General features: G+C 37.2%; 1 protein-coding gene across 1 annotated transcript in view; it reads left to right on the plus strand.

Annotated features, from left to right (window-relative positions):
- Positions 1–22,727, plus strand: part of LOC113227555 — a 31,104-nt gene that overhangs the window by 2,218 nt on the left and 6,159 nt on the right. The window contains exons 3-9 of the mRNA XM_026460507.1: positions 4,235–4,354; positions 5,683–5,874; positions 7,984–8,064; positions 13,096–13,245; positions 16,127–16,294; positions 18,526–18,683; positions 22,012–22,233. Coding sequence (XP_026316292.1) covers positions 4,235–4,354; positions 5,683–5,874; positions 7,984–8,064; positions 13,096–13,245; positions 16,127–16,294; positions 18,526–18,683; positions 22,012–22,233 — 1,091 coding nt within the window. The remainder of the gene's footprint in view (positions 1–4,234; positions 4,355–5,682; positions 5,875–7,983; positions 8,065–13,095; positions 13,246–16,126; positions 16,295–18,525; positions 18,684–22,011; positions 22,234–22,727) is intronic.

A 22,727-nucleotide genomic window follows, 5' to 3' on the forward strand; every position in this document is an offset into this window, starting at 1 on the left:
CAACATGTCATAGAAATTCAACCGCCTTGAGTTGTCGGCGAGACTGAGTGGAATTAACAGTACTTCTCATCAGCATCCAACTCTCCCCCTCTTTTGCCATCCACATCAAGTTACTAGCTAGCAATAGAGCTCTCTGTGAAAGAGTTCACGTAGGGAAGTACTGCCATTTTACCTATTACAGCTTTGATCTCCTCAGCACTTGGGGTTATATAAAAATAAGCTATTTCCTGCCTTCCTCTGGTCTTCCACCCATCTTATCGCAGCGCTTCCTATACTATGTTTGCTTTGACATGGTCGCCAATCTAGTATAAGTCTAGTTTTTCAGCCATCAACTCTCCTGCAGACATGACCAACCCAGCACCACTTTAGCTTGTAGAATTTGCGAGCGATGTCAGTTTCTTGTTCCAATTTCTTTATAATGGCTCCATCGATTTTCACAATGATTTTGCCAATGTCAGGGTTGAAAAAGACACTTTTACTTTGGTATGACTATGTATGGTTGGATAGCCGGAGATATGTTGGGTACGATGAGATTCTAAAAAGGGACAACACAAAAACACAAATATTTAAAAAATAAAATAAAAGGGGGGATGGGTTTATAAATATAATAATATTATACTGTAGCTACATATTTGACAGAAAATAGTTTTTAATAGACAAGGTAATTATAATTTCATATTGTTAATTTGGATAAATTTAGACAAGGTATTTACAAAAGGACTGTGAACTTGGGTCAAAAGAAATGGTAGAGTAGTCGTACAGGTGGACACTTATATTTGTACAGTGGAAAAATATATGATCTTGTTCTCTAAAGCATGAATTAATTTCTGCCTTCCCTATCATAACAAACACACCTAAAGCTTTTTTGCTAGTAAAAAATGTCTTAATTATGCTGATTTTACTTAGCAATGAAACTGAAACTAAATGAGGTATAAAAAAAAAGATTAAAGGGGGTTGTAAATCTGGTTTTGCTAGTATTAACTTTCGTTAAAAATATTGTCGATTACGTTACTTATAACAAGGAAGGTAGATTTCGGTCCACCAGAGAAAGTCCAAGCATAGCTTGCTTCTTCGCATGATAGTGCAATGTTGTCACGTCTCAACGTGATATACGCTCCATAAGTTATAACTGGCAGGATGCTTTAGGTAGGTACGTTTTAATCATCTGTTATTATTTATTTAATAGCCTTTACTACTGATTAACAAGAATAATAAAATAACAGATACATAAGCTAAACTTACCTACTAACTTATCTTACACAGAAACATTCCTTATTATTACTTATTATAAGTGTGTTTGCCCATTATATCCGATTCGTGTTCTTTCCGAATCCGAGACTACACAAATCTGGATAAATCGGACCCACTGCGGATGTCGCTTGTGCACTAAGTCAAATCCAAGAAAATACGAATATTGCTTGTACACCTAAAGATAAAATGATCCCTGGGGGCCTACCACAACCTCTTAAAACAATATTACTTTAACCTTATATTGACTTTGCGTACCATGACGCGCTTAAAGTAAGCTTATTATAATGTTAAAACTATAATGTTTTATTGGCAGCTTTGTGACTATTCATTCTCTCAGTTCATACTATGACGCGACTTTAACATTACAGTAGTATTGTTCTTATGACAAATTTAGCAAACTTAAATAGTTACATGGATGCAATGGAAACAATATTATTTTCAGTTTTATTGTCTTAATATTCATGTGTAATGATTAAAAGTTCAAGTTGAACTTATTTATTTACATATATATCTGTTCAATATTTTGTTTATTTTTTATTTAATAGGGCATAGGAAATAATTTCTCGTTAAATAAAAATACGTATACATACGTATGTTTATTTCATAAAATTATGATAGCGACATCTATGTATATGCTCCTTAGTGACACTAACAGTTGACACTAGACTCCAATTCTGAATTCACAACGTGAGAAATCAAGACTGCTTGTTTTATATATTTTTCTTCATGAAAATGCGGAAAAATAATTGAAAGCAACGTAATTTTAATAGATTTTACTCTTTTCGGTGGTTTACGACCACAACGAGAAATGACCACATCTTCAAATAACCACTTCTGAAATTGACCATTTCTTGAATTGACCACTTCTTGAATTCACTTCTTCTTGAATTGACCACTTCTTGAAATGACCATTTTTTTAAAAATTATAAATCGGTTTTTTATAAACGTAATTAAAAATTAAACGTAATATAAAAAATATCTTTAAACGTAATTAGTTTAGATAAATGTCTGGGCATGGTCTTAAATTGGCGAAAGGGTCTAAAAATAGTAAAAAAAATATAATTAAAAAATAAAATGGTCATTTCAAGCAGTGGTCAATTCAAGAAGTGATCAATTCAAGAAATGGTCAATTTCAGAAGTGGTCCTTTTTAGTCGTGGTCATTTCTCATTGTGGTCCTAAACCGCCGACACTACGATAAGACGATTCGGAACATCAAAAAAGTAAGAGATGGCATTATATAGTTCATATAGCGTTATTTCTATGCTATTTTTAGTAAGGAATAGACAATTAATATATAATAAGGGAAAAGACACTTCAGCAATAATACATTACCTGTTTGTCATGGTACCAATATGAGTAATATTATAATAAGCTTACTTTAAGCTTACATAAGATTGTTTTTGGAAAGGTTATGGTAGGCCCACTGTGACATTTCGGACCGTCATTTCTCAGATTTGGAACTGGCCCCGCATTCTCGTTCTCCTTCCGTTATCCGTCTGAATTTATGTGGTCTGTGGTCTGAAACAATTACTGTTAAATAACTCGGCTAAATTAAAAGACGCATGATGCAAATGATGCTTCATACTTCATACTTTTAATTTGGTCAAATATTACTTACTTGAAAGTAATTGTTTCGGACGTAGTGCGCTAACGCTCTTACTCAAATTTCAAGATTTTTGTTCCCAAAGTGGTCCCTACTGCCCCCCACAGTGGGCGCTGAAGAGTCCTAAGTCGGTCTTTGTTGACTCGGTACCTCCAGCTTGTCCTAAGACAGGCTCCCAAAGTGGACCCTACTGCCCCCAGGGTGTGCTGAAGGGTCCCTATTGCCCCCAATGGCCGCTAAAGAGTTCTAGGTAGCGACCTCGCAAACAATTGGGGGGGAGTTGATGCTGTCCAGGGGTGTTACCGCTTTATATAGGTACTCGTATATGTATATATATGTTTCCAATTATTTGGTGTGGTAATCGGGCGCTGACATTTTTTTATCTTGCCTAATTGAGCGGCCAGCCAACAAGTTCGGGAACCTATGTGCTAAGATATAGGCTTGTTCCAGAGATTTCCGTTTCTCCCTATCTTTTGCTATTTGCCTCCATGCTCCCTCAGTAACATATTTAAAGTCGTCTTTCCATCTAAAGTACTTCCCTTTCTTCCTTTTCTCTCTCTTGGATACCATTTTACAATATCTTTTGTCCACTTTTCCTTTTTTTTCCTCTCATCATGTGTCCTGTCCAATGCCATTGTTATTGTTTTACATCGAGTATGTAACCTGAAATAGAGATGAAATAAGGGTCATTCATTCCTAGTAACTCATCAGTGAAACATCACTTATAAATATCAACTCTCGTTTGCACTGAAATATAGACAGCGCCAACAACTGTCCTGTGTGTAAGTCTCCGTATATTCCAAAAATATTCTGTATTTATTGTAATAAAGATAATAACTCCAACAATGGCGTGCTGTTCCATTCGGTGGTGTAGGGGAAAAACAGCAAAACATCTAATTACAAAACAAACGGAATCAATTTTCATCAGTAATTAAATGTGAAATGTAATTTTGCAATTTTTGTCCGTTATAGCAAAGCTCAAGTTAACTGGTCGATCCAAAGTGAAACAAGCGCAGTTGTCACAGTAATGATATGGCAGAATAGTTTTCAAACAAATTGACATTTCGTCTCTATTTCTGGTTATACATTCGATGTTGTTTTATTATGTTGGGTGTAATTTATGGTTGTCTATGTGTGTGTCCATGGCACCCGCGACACAGGGTTTCCCTAGTGCGGGTCTTTGTTGAGTGTGCGCGTTAAAAAAAAAATTAAGTCTGTGACTTTTTCAGTCTTTGATTTGCTTTTAATTGTAGTTACTTTTACTCTATCTCTTAGTTTTATGCTGAGCACACTTTTCGTACTATTCTGACAAACATAGAGTTTTTTGGTCTATTATTAACCTTATCTATAAAAGTATTATGTAATTTGTATATTTACAGGTTGCTGGCGTTCAACCGGCGGCGAGAGCTGTGATGACAAATGTACTCGCACCCCACAACTGCCGGGCACCTTGTTCTGCTGTTGCTCTACTATGTATTGCAACCAGCATTTTAGTAAAGGTAATGTGACCTTTAGGCTCAATTTATATTGCGGCGGGACGGAATGGAAGCGAATTTTTTTAACGATATTGTACTGTAGCACAGTGAAATTTATGGTCATCGCGCCATCTCGTACTTGTACTGAAGTACCTCAGTTTGTATGGAAAACACGCGCCGTCGAACACACTGACAACGCTTTTCCGCGCGCCGTGCGGTATGGCACACTGCGCTCCGCACGCGCAGATTATTAATCAATTTGTGTCTATTCCAGTAATCAAAGGATTCCGTTGACATACGTTTGTAGTTGAAAAAATAATCTTCGTATTTTATTAAATCTCTGTAATGAAGTTGTTATCTTCGGTGTCTTTTTTTATTTGAGTGATCAAAAACCGAATAGACAGTATAACTGCAGCGTCCTGAATAAGTTCTGTATTATTAACCATTCTTGTCAAAGAAGGATCTCAGCTACATGTACAATCATTACGGCGATCAACTACGAAGGGAGTACTTTAAGTGGCAGATTAACGCGCGTGCGTGATTCCGGTGCAATGTGTTAATCGCCTTACGTTATCTATTTCTACCGCAAAACATTATTAAAGGTGTTATAGTATTATTAAGGACACTACTATCGTAATTTGTTTGTCAGACCCTTTGAATGCCAACTTAATAATAATTTCTTTATTTGCTTAAAACATGTTATAACACGAGACACGTGCCAGTACAAACATGTTTCGCATAATATATTAAATAACATGCAAATGTCCCCTTCGTGCCCGCAGACCATCTGACTGGTTCACCTATATGGACCTGGGTAATTATTTATTCAATTTAGTTTTAGCGAGAAATAAATATTTAGATACTTATAGCGTCTTTTAAACCCGTATATTTTTTTTAAACATAAAAATCGTGACCGGTCAATCAAAAGTATAAAATAAAGTTATGTTCGTATGTACTATTTTCATGTCTAACGCTCATAATACCACCGTCGAATTCGGCAAAATGGACGATGTCTAGCCCCACCAGTGGCCGCATCCAACCACTGGTGACTGCGTCCAACCACTGGTAGCCGCGTCCAACCACTGGTGACTGCGTCCAACCACTGGTCATTGGCTGGTCGTGGCCGTGTCTAGTGACCGCGTCTAATGGCCGCGTCTAGTGGCCGCGTCTAGAGGCCTCGTCGAGTGGCCGCGTCTAGTGGCCGAGTCTAGTGTCCGTGCCTAGTGGCTTGACTCAGTCACTGGTGGTTGCGTTTCGTGGCCGCGACTAGTGGCCCAGGGCGCTAAGTCACCTACCGCCTTGTATATAATATTGTGGTATGCAATAGAATATTGAGTATTTTTTTTTTACAGCAACTCTACAAGAAGAAACAGTAACACAAAAAGCAGAGTCCACGATGAACACAGAGCCCTTATTGGACTATAGTCACTACGTAGCTTGGGGAGTGCTTATCCTTCTCGCCATACTCGGGATGGGAGCTGTCATACATACGATGCATTGTCGCAAGAGACGATTGCTCGATGAACGTAATGAACTGGAAAAAGGTAAGTTGTCATACTAACTTTCGTAGTATAATAAGTCAAATAGTGTAACTCCATACAAACTTAGCAGCGCGGCTTGTATACCTGGTCTGCTTATACGCCCTCCACGCACCGTGAACGGGCTCACACATAATATTGCGGTACACTTGCGACATTCATTATAGATGTTTATAATGTTTTTTAACCGACTTTAAAGAAGGAGGAGTTTCTCAATTCAGCTGTTTTTTGTTGTATGTTTGTTACGTGATAACTAACTTGTGAACCGATTTTGATGATTTTTTTTGTTGGAAAGAGGGTACCTCAGTATTGGGCTCATTTAAATTTGAAGGAAACATCCCACCTCCAAGGGTGGCAAACTACTGGATGAACAGGTTTCGCGCCTTTTCCGGTAACGGATTTCAATAATACTTAGCATATAGATGTAGTTCCACGAACTTATCAAGTCGCTTTTTTTTATAAAAAAGTTACAATTGTTCTCAGTCAAATTTTTATATATTTTTTTAAAAGTATCTTTTTAGTATACAATGTGATTGTTTAACTGGGACGGTATGGGGAAATCCGAAATCATACGTAAAAAAAATAATTACAAATTTAAACTGTTTATTTCGAAAAATTACAAAAGTTATTTCACAGTACTAAAGCTAAAATTTTTATGTTCTAAAGTTATGCACCTTAGTAACTTCCGACCACAGCGACATCTTAACATTATTACTTATAATTATTAATACAAAGATCGAACACTCAGAAAAAATTCCTTCGATCCGGTCGGATTCGAACCGACGTCTTCTTGCATACCGTGCCAGACGCTATACCAACTAAGCCACGGAACGAACCAACGGACCTCACGAATTCTTCTATGTGCTTACGTCGTGTCTTTGTACTTGGTCTTTCAACGACTTTTTAGTCGTAGCGCCATCTATGAGAAATCTATTACAGATTTATCACCCAGTTAGTACCTTTAGAGCTACCAGACCTGGCGAGAGATGTCGCTATTCACTGTATTAATTAAATTTTTATTGAAATCCGACCGGATCGAAGGAATTTTTTCTGAGTGTTTTTTCTGAGTGTTCGATTTTTGTATTAATAATTATAACAAACTAGTGGAGTAATTTCACAAAAAATAATTGAATATCAGTTCAATAAAAATTTAATTAATTATTACTTATTTCAAAATCTACTATATTGACTTACACAGTTCTTATATAATATTACTCCTTAGCCAAGTGTCGTCTAATCAATCTGGTACACATACTTTTATTTGCTGTTTCTAATATTTGTACTACCCTGTTTAACACATCTAGAAGTACAAATGACCATACCGGGAAGTCTTTTGAAGTATTATTGTTTTTTTAAATGAAATGGAAATACCCAAACAACGCCCTAATTTGGGATTTTACGCCCTAATTTGTAGAACGATGTTCGTATTAGCACTCAAATTATTTAATAAACTACCGGATGCTGGTAAAGAATTTATTTTTGCAATCATTCTTATACTATCTTATATTTTTAGTAACAGTAGATCTCCTTGTGAAAGAGTTCGTCCAGGGAAGTACTGCCACCTTGCCTCTTTCTGCCGCTAAGCAGTACTGTGAGCATTACTGTGTTCCGGGTTTTTTTTAATGCGATGTAAGTGCGCATTTGACCTCCATCTCACCTGATGGAAAGTGACGATGAGGTCGACGATCGAGCATGCACACCTAAATAATGCCTATTCACTCTCGCCTTGAAAAGGTCCAAGTTATAACGTTCAGAGAACAAGTCTGCAGACAGGGCATTCCACTCCATAGCCGTTCGCCATATTAATGTGGAAGCGTAACGCTTCGTGCGAATCTTTATAATATCCACAACCTAGGTGTGGTACCCAAGCCTACGTCTGGTCCCCTGATAATGGAAAGGGGAAGGCGGAATTATATCGTGTAATTCCATCGCGATATATCCTGTAAAATACCGATAAGCAGGCAACTTTACGGCAGTGTTCAAGACTCTGCAGCTTCGTTTTCAAGGGTAAAGGTGCTGGTAGAAATTACAGGCACATGAGACTAGTGGAGTATATTCACAAAATATGAAATAAATAATTCATATCGATATTATATGATTTTTTTTATATTTCAGGTGATGTGATGGGCAGTGGTCCCGACGCTTTGGCTACAGGATTGCTTTGTGTCGACAACCTAACTCTTATCGAACATATTGGTATGTTGTTAATTATAGTCTGTTCCAATCACCGAGTATATAACCAGAAATAGAGACGAAATGTCATTGTCAATGTCATGTTTGAAAACTATTCTGCCATATCATTACGGTGACAACTGCGTTCCGATTGGCCGGCCCGAATCCAAAACAATTGACGGGTGTCGTCATTTGTTTCACTTCAAATCGACCAGTTTAACTTGAGCTTTGCTACAATGGACGAAAAATTGCAAAATTACATAATGAATATTTAATTACCGATGAAAAGTGATTCCGTTAGTTTTGTAATTAGATGTTTTGCTTTGTTAGAGATATTATCTTTATTACAATAAATACAGAATATTTTTGGAATATACGGGAACGTACACACAGGTCAGTTGTTGGCGCTGTACTATTTCAGTTTTCTAAACTGTGATTTCAGCGCAAAACGAGAGTTGATATTTAAGAGTGATATAAGGCCCATTTGCCTGATGAATTGGCAGGGATGGATGGCCCTTATTTCCTATCTATTTCTGGTTATATACTCAATGGTTTCAATCCACTGTACTAGAAAAGTAAACAAACAGATCATTGACCCGACCATAGACTGTTTAGTGATGACCAACTGTACTGCCAACTTCAAATCGATTAATTAATTGAATGAATCGATTTGTTTAATTGAATCAGTTGGAATAACTGGGTTTTATATTATACAGGCTGTATATTTGAAAGTGAGACATATTCATACATGTCATAGTAAATCATGTTACAACTTAACATAGACTGAAATAAAATTAGGATATGGGATAGAACAAAAAATAAATCAACAAATGTGTTTTGAAGTGTAGATAGGAATAAACCGATTCCCTTTACACTTAATTTCGAGTGCAATGGGAATGCTACCAAGCGAGCGCCGAGTGAGACAGCAACAATAACAATGATTTCACATTTACGTTTTAGGTTATGTTAATTGTTTTTTACTTGAACTATCATCGAAATGTTTTAGTAAATAGTTATCATTTAATAAGAATTGAGGTTTTTGGCGTAGTTAAAAATGTGAAATCAAATTAATTACAATGAGTGATTCTTTAGTTATTTACATTTTATTTACACTTACGTGCTACGGAGCAAGTGTTCAAAATGTCCACCGTTTTCCACAATGCATAGTCTAGCACGGCATAGTAAATTTTGTTTTAAATTGTACAACACAAACACATTTTGTCTCACAGTATAAAATGCTGAGATAATCCTCTCACGCAACGCAACAGTGTCGAAACACTGTTCACCTCCTCCGCGTAAACTCCGATTTGGGAACATTTCAATAGCTTGCCTCACACTATCACCACTTATTGCGTAAAGTCGCACCATCTCAGTCAATTCCACGTTAGAATAAATACCCATTTTGCGGCGATCGGGCGAGCGGAAGGACAAATAATTTACGTGTCTTCGTTAGATCAAGGTCGCGCGTGGACTGAGTAATTTCGCGTATGCGCCCGCGTTCTCACCCTCGACCTGTGCTTTGCTTTTCGCCGCTGCGTCGGAGCAATAATAGTGATGTGCATAGATTTCGATAACTAATGTTGTGCTCAAGTAGTAGTCGATAAAAAAAATTAAGAAAATATTTTTTGTAAAGTTTAAGTTCATTAGTTTATTATTTCTTTGGGTTGAGAATCAGGAATATAACGCACTCTACATATAAGTATGTCCCACTTTCAAATATACAGCCTGTATAAAATGGGATTTGCGATGTCGCTGTTGATTACTATAAAAAAAATATGATTAAATACTGAGTGATGATATTTCATACATGAGGTTAGAAATTTTTTCTTAGTTAACCGCAATAAAATAAAAGCAAATTTAAAATTTCCGATATCTAATTTTAAATCCTCCTTCAAATCCTTACACTTAGATATTCGTTCAATTCTGATTAAATTTTCGATTCACTAATTGATTACTAAAACTTTAATTGAATTAAGCGAATGAGTTACTTCCGTACAGCTCTATGCAACCATAGACATTCATGATTCTTTTTGACCTTCCTCAAAACGAACTAACATTTTTCAAATAAGATTTTTATATGTTATTCAAATGAACATTACTGGAAAAAGCAATGGGATATATAAATCAAAAACAACAAAATATACGTGAAAGTGTTACTTATTCCATTTATTGAGTGATTGCTTTAGAATTTTAACCAAACCGGTTTGTTTACTTTTATATGAAACGGTAATAAAAAAAACCTATTTCATTGATAAATAAAATGAATGAACAAGCCATTTGGCACTTTTTCAATCAACTTGTTATTATATCGATTTATCAATCATCATCATATCAGCCGGATTACGTCCACTGCTGAACATAGCCCTCAAAGATTCCCAGATTAGCCGATCGGATGCGATGTGCATCCATCGGTTGCCTTACCAGATCATCCGTCCATCTAGTAGGGGGCCGTCCCACTGAATGCCTTCCGGTTCGTGGTCTCCATTCGAGAACCTTTCTGCCCCAACGGCCGTCAGTTCTACGTTCGTTCTTTTGCGGATCTCCTCATTTCTGATTCGATCACGTAGAGAAATGCCGAGCACTGGTCGCTCCTTAGCTCGTTGAGACCTCAAAGTCACTCAATGTATCGATATACACACATCAAAAAAGTTTGCGATCAATAGCATAAGCTCCTATAATTCTTTAAATTTAACTTTATCAAGAAAAAATCTATGTTGTATGCTTTCTTTAAATAGGAATACCCTGTTTGAAATTAAAATATAAAACTATTTTTTATTATTTATTTAAAAAAATTGAGCCATTAATCATAATGTAATAGTGATAGAAATTTCATAGAAAGAAAAAGACTGTTTAATTAAACTTAAACAACAATTTATTATTAAAAGGTGTGAATTCAATATAAAATAACTCCTCCCCTGGCTCGAATACATGCGAAGATCCTCCTGGGCATGCTGAGGATCAAGTTATCCAGCATTTCCTGGGGTAACCTATCCCATTCTTCAATAGCGGCTTCCCTGAGCTCTGGAACTGTCTGGGGACGTGGCTCACGGTTCCATACTGCTCGTTTAAGAGCATCCCACGCGTGCTCTATTGGGTTTAAGTCGGGCGCGCCGGCAGGCCAGTCTAATCGTGTGATATCGTATTCTTGAAGAGCAGCATTGACTCGTTGAGCTCGATGTGCGGGCGCATTATCATCGACCAGTACAAATTGGTGCCCATGGTTTACTCGGAATGGTCTGACGATATCATCAATAGCAACTGCTTTGTACATGTCTGCTGTCATGAAGCCCCGATACGGGATCAAAGGCGTTCTAGCTCCAATCATAATGCCACCCCAAAAGGACACCGATTTTCCGCCTTGCTGAACTGTTCCAGTGGCAGTTCTTTGTCTTTCACGGTCGCCTGGTCTTCTCCAGACACGGACACGTCGGTTATCTGGATGAGTGCTGATTCGGGATTCGTCAACGAAGAGACAGTTTTGCCAGATGTTTTCGTCCTCACCTTCTTCATTTTGCCGAAGTCTAGCCCACTGCAATCTTCGTTGTTGACGTTGCCGGGAATTGAGCGGAGCTCGCCAAGACCTCCGTGCTCGTAATCCAGCCTGGTGCAAGCAATTGCGAACGGTCTGCGTGCTAACTTCAAGCCCAGAGGCGGCCCTGACTTCTGCTTTTATTTTAGTGGCGTTGATTGTTGGATCACGGGCTGCCAGCAATCTAATATAGCGCTTTTGGGCAGCTGTCAAAACAGTTGGGCGACCGCTGCGGGGTCGGTCAGCTAAATTCCCCATTCCGTGATACCTCTGCAACGTAGCCACGACACAGGATTGGGATATAGCAAGTCTGCGTGCTATTACTCTCGTGGTGTATCCTTCTTCCCTCAAAGTTACTATTCTAGCTCGTAAAACCTCTGATAATCCTCTTGGCATTTTTTCAATCACAACTTTCCGCGAAAAATATCTTGAATCGCTTATAATTGACTAAATCAGATTTCTGAATGAGCGTAAGCTAGGACTGAAAGCCTTTTTATATGAAAAAACAATTGAACGGGGTCATTGTTTTATGTTCTAATTTATTTTTAAATAAAGAATCTAAAAAGAAGAAAAAATCATAATATAATCTACAGTAACAAAAAAGATTTCAGTTTTTCGAAGTGATCGCAAACTTTTTTTGATGTGTGTATGAATACCGTCAGAAAAATCTTATTGAAATTATCTCGTGTGCAACCTGACATAACTGTTACGTATCTGATTGCTATACGGTGTGAAAGAACGACTCCTCAAAATTTTTACGATAGAAAAAAAACACAAACTTTCTTATAAATTTTACAAAAAAAAACCGCGGTATTCAATAGGTATTTTGCATATACAACTTATGATTTTTTTAATATCAACTGAACTGAATAGAACACGAATAAGTATACGATATACATTTTTGAAATGGCTTTAATTTTTTTTTTAACAAATTCTAAAATAAAGCCAGTGTCCCTCCGGTTGACACAAGCAAAATTAACCACATTATCGAGTTCTTAGGTTTTCGCGATTTTTACACATGGGAAATTAAACTATTTTTCCGGATTTAAATCGCGTATATTTGTTTTTTCAAACAAACCGACGTTTCGGGCCCTTTACACACACTACCCTTTTTTTATAATATCAAGTGATGGGACGAACCAGTCGTGCACCTCACGGTAAGCTACGCGCATAACAATAGCAGTGCCACTCAGAGCTTTAAATCGCGAAGACCTAGGGCACTTCCACTGCTCCCGTCACCCAGAGACATAAGTTGACAAGTCCCACGTGCCTATAATTTCACCAGCACCCCTTACCCTTCAAAACTGGAGCTCTACTGCTACTAAAAAATTCGAGCTGTGGTTATATCGACTCTTCAGCGGTAGACCTTGATGTGCCGAACAAGGCGGTAGTTACTTATTATACTATGCCAAAATTGTCTGCATTTTGCTCAACGCCTTAAAGATTCCAAGTGTACCTTTCTTTTTTTTTCTTTAAATTCTTAAGTTCTTCTTCAGCTCATGTAATCGTAAGTATTATTTTTTCAGGCCAAGGTAAATTCGGGTCAGTATGGCGCGGTAGTCTTGGTTCGACTCCTGTTGCAGTCAAGTTGTACTCTAACGTGGGTGCATGGCAGAAGGAAGCTTCTATCTACGCTTTACCGCATTTGGCGCATCCTAACATCCTTAGATATTACGGTAAGTGATAAGTCAAATTTGTACAAATTAATTTCTGACATTGACGTTTGTTCTACATAGAATTTGGCTGGACTGTTGAGTGGTAAAATCGATTTAATTTAGCGGCGTAAAATTATTTTTCAGATGTTTAAAAAACACTAAAATACAGCGTAATTAAAACTTTGTATTAATTTGCAATGCATTTTTCGTCTTAAATGCATTTTTGGTAAAAGCGCTAAATGCCCAATGTGCATTAAAATGTACTAAATATATATTTACTACATAATTACATGCTTCAGGGCCCAGCAAGTATACTCTCGGTTTTGTATGATAAAAGTATTTTTCTGGATACTCTATGGTCATTACAGAATATGTAGCGCTAAATTTTAATGCGATATAATTATTAATGCAAAGATCGAACACTCAGAAAAATTCCTTCGATCCGGCCGGATTCGTACCGACGTCTTCTAGCATTTTTATGTGCTCGCGTCGTGTCTTTGTATTTGGTTTTTCAACGACTTTTTAGTCGTAGCGCCATCTATGAAATATTTATCACCCATTTAGTACATTTACAGCTGCCAGTCCTGGCGAGAGATGTCGTTATTCGCTGTATTTTAATTTTTTATTGAATTGATATTCAATTATTTTTTGTGAAATTATTCTACTAGTTTGTTGTAATTATTATTGCAAACGAGAGAATAAAAATTTTAAATTTAATGCGATATTTTCATAATAATGTATACTGGGCGTTTACCTGATCATAGGAATAATATTTTCTGCGTCTGAATCACTCTACGTATTATGTACATTTTGATAGACACGGGGCCTTAGGAGGATATTACAGAACAAATAACCATTTAACTTCAGTAAATTTTATTTACTGTGTTATACACTTTTACAATAATAAAAAGACGTCCAAACCACCGAGCTGGAAAAATGCGTGTATCTTTATATAACTATAATTTTTACTTAATATTACAATTGTAACGAATATTATATGTTTCTGATCTGTTGTAACACATTTAGTAATATATCTTTTTGCGACCTGATTGTGAGAGTAATTAATAATAATAATAACGCACACACTCAACATAGCCCGGCACTAGGGAAACCCTGTGTCGCGGACATGCACATTGACAACCACAAATTACACCCAATGTAGACCATACAAATATTACCTCTGCGTGGCAGTCCGGTACAGTAACCGTTCGGCCACGGAGGCAGTTAATTAGAAATAGAATGCATGTCACGTAAAAATTGGAAATGTCAGAGTACCCATCCTACGTGAAGTGGACCATACTGCCATCTGCTTTCTAAAACGCGGCAAGTGACAAAATATTTTTTTGAGATAAAATATCATAAAAAAACCATAACTCACTTTTAGAAAATTGAAATTGTTTAATGATTATTCAGCTACGCATCGTTAGGGTAAGTGCCGATAAGTCGAACAGGTTAACTAATTTTAATTGCTTTTAAAAGAGAATTTTGTGCTCTACAGTGGTGAGGCTGTGAAAATTGTCTTTAGTAAAGCCAGAGCAAAACAAAAAACACTTGTATTAAGAAGTGTTGCCTTGGCGACTAGTAAACACAGCACTTATTAGCACACAAGAAACTAGTAACATTTATTGCACTGGTTAATTATTGTACACGCAAAAGTGAGCACAAAATATAGTAAATTACTTTATCTACACACACATCATAAACACTCTATAATGTGTTCAAAAACCGCAAATTACGACCAGCATAAAGATGTTTTGTTAGAACAAATTTCTTATCTGTGAAAATGTTGTTATTGTTTCATAATAACGTCGAATTCGATTTTATTATGACATTCAAATTTCGAACATCTCTGAAAAACAAAACAATTTCAATCGACCACAATTCTAACATCAGTCGAGATGAAGTTTTATTCGAAATGAAATGTCAATAGCAAACACTTTTGACAAATTTCATACGTTAGTTGATATCGAACGTTAAGAGCTCTCATGCCAAAAAAGTTTTGACGTTGGCTCGGCCCAAATTTGTGAAACAAATATATGCCTAAAGTTCGCGTGACATGCGACAGGAGATGTTGAATTTTGCGCATTAAAAGTACCAAATTCGTTTTAGCGGAATAACTCTAAAACTAAGGGGATTCAAAAAAATCCGTAGTGACAGTTGTCGATCATGCATAAATATAATGCATTATCTAATTTTTGTCCTAATAACCTGTAGCATTTCGAGGATAAATCGAAAAAATGTGAAAATTAGAGGTCATTTCGTGATTTTTATCTATCGAGGAAACTTTATTGTTTTATTTTTCTGATTAATGTCTATGCTTGAGTTTATCGTATAGTTACTCATACAATATTTTATTTTTAACTTTAAAGTGGATATACCCCTGTAAAATCAAATCGAAGATTAGGAATTTTTCCTCTGCTCCCTCTTAAGATAGTTGGGTCCGATTATAGTTTGTCTATGAATTAAATAAAAACTACGGTTGCGTGAGATGTGCGCGAAAAGTTTTTATTTGCCGCCATTTCGCCAGCCGTAACATGCGGTTCCTGAACACATCATAGAGAGCTTAAAATATGTGTATAAATAAAGCAGTGTATGTTGCTGTACATAATAAGGCATTAAACACTCGTGTGATGTTTTTAAACCTACACTAGTATTTTAATGCCCATCATTATGTAACAGTGACACAAAACTACTATTAAAATATTTATAATATTTCATAATACGTGGAAAATTTTAGGCAAACCAGTGGGAATCGAGTTATATGGACGCCTCGCCACTGTTGGCTCTATCTTTTGCTATTTTAAACGGATATTTGACCATTTGTCACTTAGTCGCGCCGTAGTTAGCGGACGGCAGCATAAGCCACGGCACGAATGTAGTGTGAAAGTGTCGGTCGGCGCAGGAAGCGACTCGCGCTGCACGCTAGAGGGCGCGCGCGAGCCCCTGATCGTGGTGGAGCTGTGCGCGATGCCGTTGCGCGCGCGCCTGCAGCAGGCGCCGCTGGCCTGGCCGCTCTTCGCGCAGCTGGCGCACGGGCTGGCCTCGGCGCTGGCGCACCTGCACACGCCCAGTCAGTCCTTCCTTCCTCTTGTTTATTTATTTCCTCGAGGATATAACCAGAAACGGACCTTATATCACGTTTAAATGTCAACTCTCGTTTGCGCTCAAATCATAGTTGAAATAGTACAGCAACAGTCTCACTCTCTGACAATGGGGAGCTGTTCCATTCAGTGGTGTGGCAAAAACAGCAAAAACACAACAAACGGAATCACATTTCATCGGTAATTCAATATTAAATTGTAATTTTTTAATTATCGTCCATTGTATGTAGCAAAGCTCAATTTAAACTGGTCTATTTGAAGTGAAACAATTGACGACACCCGTCCATTGTTTCGAATTCGGGCTGGCCAATCGGAGCGCAGTTGTCACCGTAATGATTTGGCAAAATAGTTTTCAAACAAATTAAATAACATTTCGTCTCTACGTCTGGTTATATACTCGATGATTTATGAAAACACTAAAGGGTTCAGTTTCAGGTTTGACAGTATTAGTTTCTGTTTAATTGGGCTGCAAGTATGTAGAAAACAGTAGCCGTACCCTTGAAACCTTGCTTTTGTGGCTATAGCAGAGATATTTACATATAGCTTAGATATTTACATAGCTACATAATAATATAGTCTGCCTTTTTTTAAGACGGAGTAAAATGATATTTGTGGGGTTGCCAGTTTTCACAAAATTTTTAATAGTTATGTAGTTGTAGTCGATACTTTTATCGATACAGTGAAAGACGATAAAATTTTGTCAAAAATTACTGATTTTTTTAAAATTTATTTATTCATAAAAATCATTATTTAACCGTTATTTACTCCCGCGAAACTAGAAACTGTTGTTGGCAAGCATGCACACAAATATAAGCAGTTTTTTTTTTATAAGCCGGGATTAGCTGGTCGTGCGCCTGATGGTAAGTTCACACCTCTGCAACAGGTCAGGCCACTCACAACTTTAAGTCACAAAGATCTGAGGGGCACTGCCACTGCGCCCGTCACCCTGAGACATAAGTTGACAAGTCTCATGTGCCTGTAATTTCACTAGCACCCTTACCCTTTTAAACCGGAACACATTAATGCTGACATTACTGCTTGGCGGCAGAAATAGTAAGGTGGCAGTACTTCCCTGGACGAACTCTTTCACAAGGACCTCTACTGCTACTAGTTAGTAGTAAAACAAGTAAGTTATTCTTAATATATAACTATAACTAAGTAGGTACAAGTGAGAAGGTATTTCTTCTTAAGATTACATGTAAATTTAATTTCATGTAATGTCATTTAATGGCCTCTTTTTAAATTTTACTCTGATTATTTGCTTACAACGTAAAGGACTTCCCCTTGACTTGTGAATATTAGGATAAATGCGTTATCGCCTTCTTCTTCTTTATTCTTATTTTGACAGCTGGCCCACTAGTATCGAGATCATTTTTTATTCGTATACATTTTAACAAGAGTTCTCTATATCTATATCGTAATTAAAACGAAAAACTTTCAAATATGTCTCCTCTTTGTATTTTTCATAAACATAGTTAGTTCTAAATACAGTGTATGTATGAACTTACATAAATAGATATTTTAAATGAACTTGTGCTCAGTAATTGGATGAATCGGTCGAGGATGACCCAAATGAAACGAGTTCGGCTATTTATTCCATAAGCGTGTCCAATATTCAGTCGATAGTCGATAGAATATTTATCGACTGCAATCACCAGCTGCTCGCAACACTTTTGCGTAATTAACTATCCTTTTAATCCGTCTTCAAAAAAGACAGACTATAGTGGTATTTACATGACCTCGCAAATCTGTACATTTCTACGTTCTCTGTCATTAATTTAAAAGGCTCCCCTGTAAACTTGGCAATTTCGACATACTTTATGTAGAAGGGGTCGATATTTCTACTTTTGAAAGAACAATTACTTTAGTAAATCCATACTAAAATAATCGACCTCACAAGTTTGTGGAATTACATCTTGTTACCAAGTTTTATTGAATTACATCTTTTTGTCAAGTTTTGTTGAAATCGGTTACCGGAAATTGCGCGAAACCGGATTAATACCACCCTTAGAGGTGGAATATTTTCTTCAAATTTAAATGGAACCAATACTGAGGTGCCAACTTTCCAACAAAAAATAATCCTCAAAATCTGTTCACAAATTACGAGTTATCGCGTATCATACATACAAAAAAATAGAGTCGGATTGAGAACCTCCTCCTTTTTGAAGTCGGTTAAAAAAAGTCCTGTGCATTTTGTCAGGTGGTAGCAAACCGTGTATAGTACACCGCGACGTGAACAGCAATAACGTGCTGGTGTGCGGCGGCGGTGCGCGCTTGGCCGACCTTGGACTGGCACAGGCGCTGCCGCAACGAAGACACGCGCACGGCCACCAACCCGCCACGACCAGGATCGCAGAGGTAGGCTGGGACATTTCATCATTTGTCACCGGCATCGAGTATATAACCAGAAATGAGACGAAATGTCATTTAATTTATTTGAAAACTATTCTGCCAAATCATTGCGGTGTCAACTGCGCGCCTCTTGGCCAGCCCATATTCGAAACCATTGGCGGGTGTCGTGAATTATTTCACTTCAAATCGACCAGTTTAACTTGAGCTTTGCTATAATGGACAAAATTGAAAAATTACATATTTAATATAATTTTTTTTTTAATAACGCACACACACAACATAGCACCGCACTAGGGAAACCCTGTGTCGCGGGTGCTATGGACACATACATAGACAACCACAAATTACACCCAAACTCACGAGAGAAATAAATGTAGGCCATACAAATATTTCTATCTATTTCATATTTAATTACCGATAAAATGTGATTCCGTTTGTTTTGTAATTAGATGATTTGCTGTTTTTCCCACACCACCGAATGGAACAGCCCCCATTGTTAGAGATATTATCTTTATTACAATATATATAGAGTATTTTTTGAATATACGGATACGTAAACACAGGTCAGTTAGTAGCGCTGTACTATTTCAGTTTTCTAATTTGTGATTTCAGCGCAAACGAGAGTTGATATTTAAAAGTGATATAAGGCCCATTTGCCTAATGAATTGGCAGGGTTGGATGGCCCTTGTTTCGTCTCTATTTCTGGTTATATACTCGATGATTACATGGCTGTAGTATAGTATCAACATAGTACACTTCTAATAAGACAAGTTGTATAACTGAATTGCAATATTTATTTTATTGAATATCATGATGATTTAATGGCATGAAATTAATTCTTTTTTTTAAATATACTCGTATTTTATTGCAACTTGGTAAAAACGATGACCACGGTGTGGCAACAGGAGCTGGTTCGAATTTAGCCAGATGACGGAATTTTTCCTATTTTTTTTGTGTTATTCGTGAAAATAATAAAACAATATAATATGATTGTGAGATAACTTCTAACAAGCCTTCTGTATCGTCATAGGTTTGTTTATCCTATTTTTTTTTATTATATATTATGTATATACTTGTTTATTTATTTTAATTTTATTTTTCTCACACCCATAGCCCCGCACTAGGGAAACCTTGCATCGCGGGTGACACGAACACACGAGAGAATTAAATGTAGGCCATACAAATATATCTCCCCAGCCCACTTGCAAAGTAGAAAGAATTTAATTTAAAATAAAGAAATATGCAAAGGAAACAGAAGATAGTGTGATCCACAGAACAATAAATACAGCAGAAGTGGTTAGTTAGAGTCTGACGCGTGCCAACTATAGGTCTCGAAAGACCTATTTGAGCCCAGTCCGCCATTTTAGGTTTGTATGGTGTGGCTGTCATTATTTCGTGCAAATTCTCTATAATCCTAGAAGAATGCCTTTTTGTGCTGTTTTGGAGTATAAAAATGAGAGCCGCACCAAAAATATTTATTACCCGTGGTGGTATTTCATATTATCGGAAAGCCTTATTTTAATAAATTTTCTGCTTATCGAAATATTTTTTTGTTACAAGAAAGGTAAGTAAAGCTTATACCCCTACAATATGGTCACTTCTTTTTTGGAGAACTAAATTAATAACTCCAATTAGTTGTAGTTCAGTCATTAACCGCTAGATGGCAGCACATTGATTGACATTTCAATATATCATTAAAACGTCGTAACTTGCAATAATAGGTATTGATGGTATTGAATTTTCAACTATATGCCAATAGGGTAAAGTTTAAAGTACATTAACAATCCAAAATTTGTTATGTTTGTTTTTTAAATTTGAAACTACGAGAAATCAATGTCATGATTTTATAGTGTTTCAAATGAAGAATCTATGAGTTTTGGCGACATCGGTTCTGATAGTAATCGAGGCTTAGGGCGCATTTATTCGACCGCGTGCGTCTAACTGTCATGGCAAAATATGCTCTATTTATTTAGATTTTTACGTTTTAACTTAAATGAGCGTCCCGACCACGCGGGCGAGACTGGCTTGAATTAGGTCTCCGCGGCGGTAGTATTATTCAGAGGAATTTACATGTTATTCCCTAGTAGATATAATTCAGATTCGGCATTAATGTACATGAAGGCGTGGTCATTGGGCGGTATAACTGGGCGCTTAAGGCACTTCCATTGTTTTTTACTTCCGTGGTGTGTCTGTGTTTGTTTAGGGATATGGATTCAAATGGAGTGATTGCGTGTGAATGTTTGAGTAAATAATTTTCGCGCAAATCTTGCGTAATAATGATAGAAACACTCAGTCCACATAAATTTTATTGTAGTAAAGTTATTTTTATTGTGTTAAGGTACAACGAAGTAGGGAAAAGGTGAAAGAAAAGAAAGAAGGAACAGGTTGTAACAAAAAACAATGGTGTAAAAACAGGTACAATAATATAAAAACATTCCGTAGAGATTACTACTTGACTTAAAGACATTCTCCAATTCTCGATAGACATTCTTCTCGAGAATTTTGATGGGAGTGACCACGGAACGAAGCAAAGTGAGAATGATGAAGAAAAAGAATTAGAGAATGATTCAAAATTTCAAAAGTAAGCAGCCAGGAATCAGAGAAAAGTGTGATAAAAAGGAGGGATGTCGATGAAAGAGGTCGCATCATCACAAGACCTCACCCTGATTCCTCCACGCACCCCGATCCTGAGCTAACTGGACCCAAGCTTTACCGTAGGCGTCCAGTTCGTCACACCATCGCGTCCTCTGTCTACGCTTTTGGGGCTCCACTGGGTGGTTACCTTGGCCCACAGGTCTTCAAGCATGCGGCAGACATGACCAGCCCAACTCCATTTCACCTTCGCAGCTTTTTGGGCTACATCAGCAATCTGTCGAAGTCAAAATCAAATAATCATTTATTTCATAGGTGAAATTTTTACATTTGAAAACGTCATTTTTTAAGCTACTGGTCGTTCACTACGCTGACAACCCTGAGAAGAACGAGCAAGAAACTCTAGGGATTGCTCTTTTCACATAAACTTAAATGCTACGGAATACACTTTGAATCATATTTGTGTGGAATTTAGACTCTTGTTGCCTTTCCATACTTCTTTATCTAAAACATACTCTTCAATTTTGCAATATGACTTTTCATTTAAAATAAGATGTAGAATCTTGTTGTAAAAACTTATACCCCATAAAAGAATCGTTTACCTTAGTTAAACGTAATCGTGGTACTATGAGTTTGGGAGCGCAGTGTCGTGTTCCGAATTTGGTCGGACCGGTGAAAATGGTAATAAAAAATGACGATGAAATAGTTGGCATCGTTACATTATGTATTTGTTGTTGGCTAGGCTGGCACGCTGCGGTACCTGGCGCCTGAAGCGCTGGAAGGCGCCTTGGATCTAAGCGAGGCCCGTGCCGCGCTGTGTGCCGTGGACGTGTTCGCGCTGGGGCTGGTGCTGTGGGAGATGCTGTGGCGCTGCAGCGGCGCCCACGCCGGGCCCGTGCCGCCCTACGCGCCGCCCTACCTGCACCATGGCCTGCCGCCCAGGCCTACATTGGCGCAAATGCAGGTGAGCTCCTTGCATCGAGTATATAACCAGAAATAGACACGAAATGTCATGTAATTTGTTTGAAAACTATTCTGCTAAATCATTACGGAGACAACTGCGCTCCGATTGGCCAGCCCGAATTCGAAACAATTGACGGATGTCGTCAATTGTTTCATTTCAAATCTACCAGTTAACTTGAGCTTTGCTGTAATGGGCGACAATTGCAAAATTATATATTTAACAGGAAATGCAACTATTTTTCCGAATTGAAATCGAAAACATTGGTTTGTTTGAAAAGAACAAATATACGCGATTTATATCCGGAAAAATAGATTCATTTCCTATGTGTAACAATCGCGAAAACCTAAGAACTCAATATACATATTTAATATTTAATAACCGATGAAATTTGATGTTAGATGTTTTGCTGTTTTTCCCCACACCACCGAATGGAACAGCACGCCATTGTTAGAGATAGTATCTTTATTACAATAAATACAGAATATTTTTGGAAT

The sequence above is a fragment of the Hyposmocoma kahamanoa genome, unplaced genomic scaffold (genome assembly GCF_003589595.1).
Source record: "Hyposmocoma kahamanoa isolate Upper Pololo Valley unplaced genomic scaffold, ASM358959v1 211, whole genome shotgun sequence".
NCBI lineage: Eukaryota > Metazoa > Arthropoda > Insecta > Lepidoptera > Cosmopterigidae > Hyposmocoma > Hyposmocoma kahamanoa.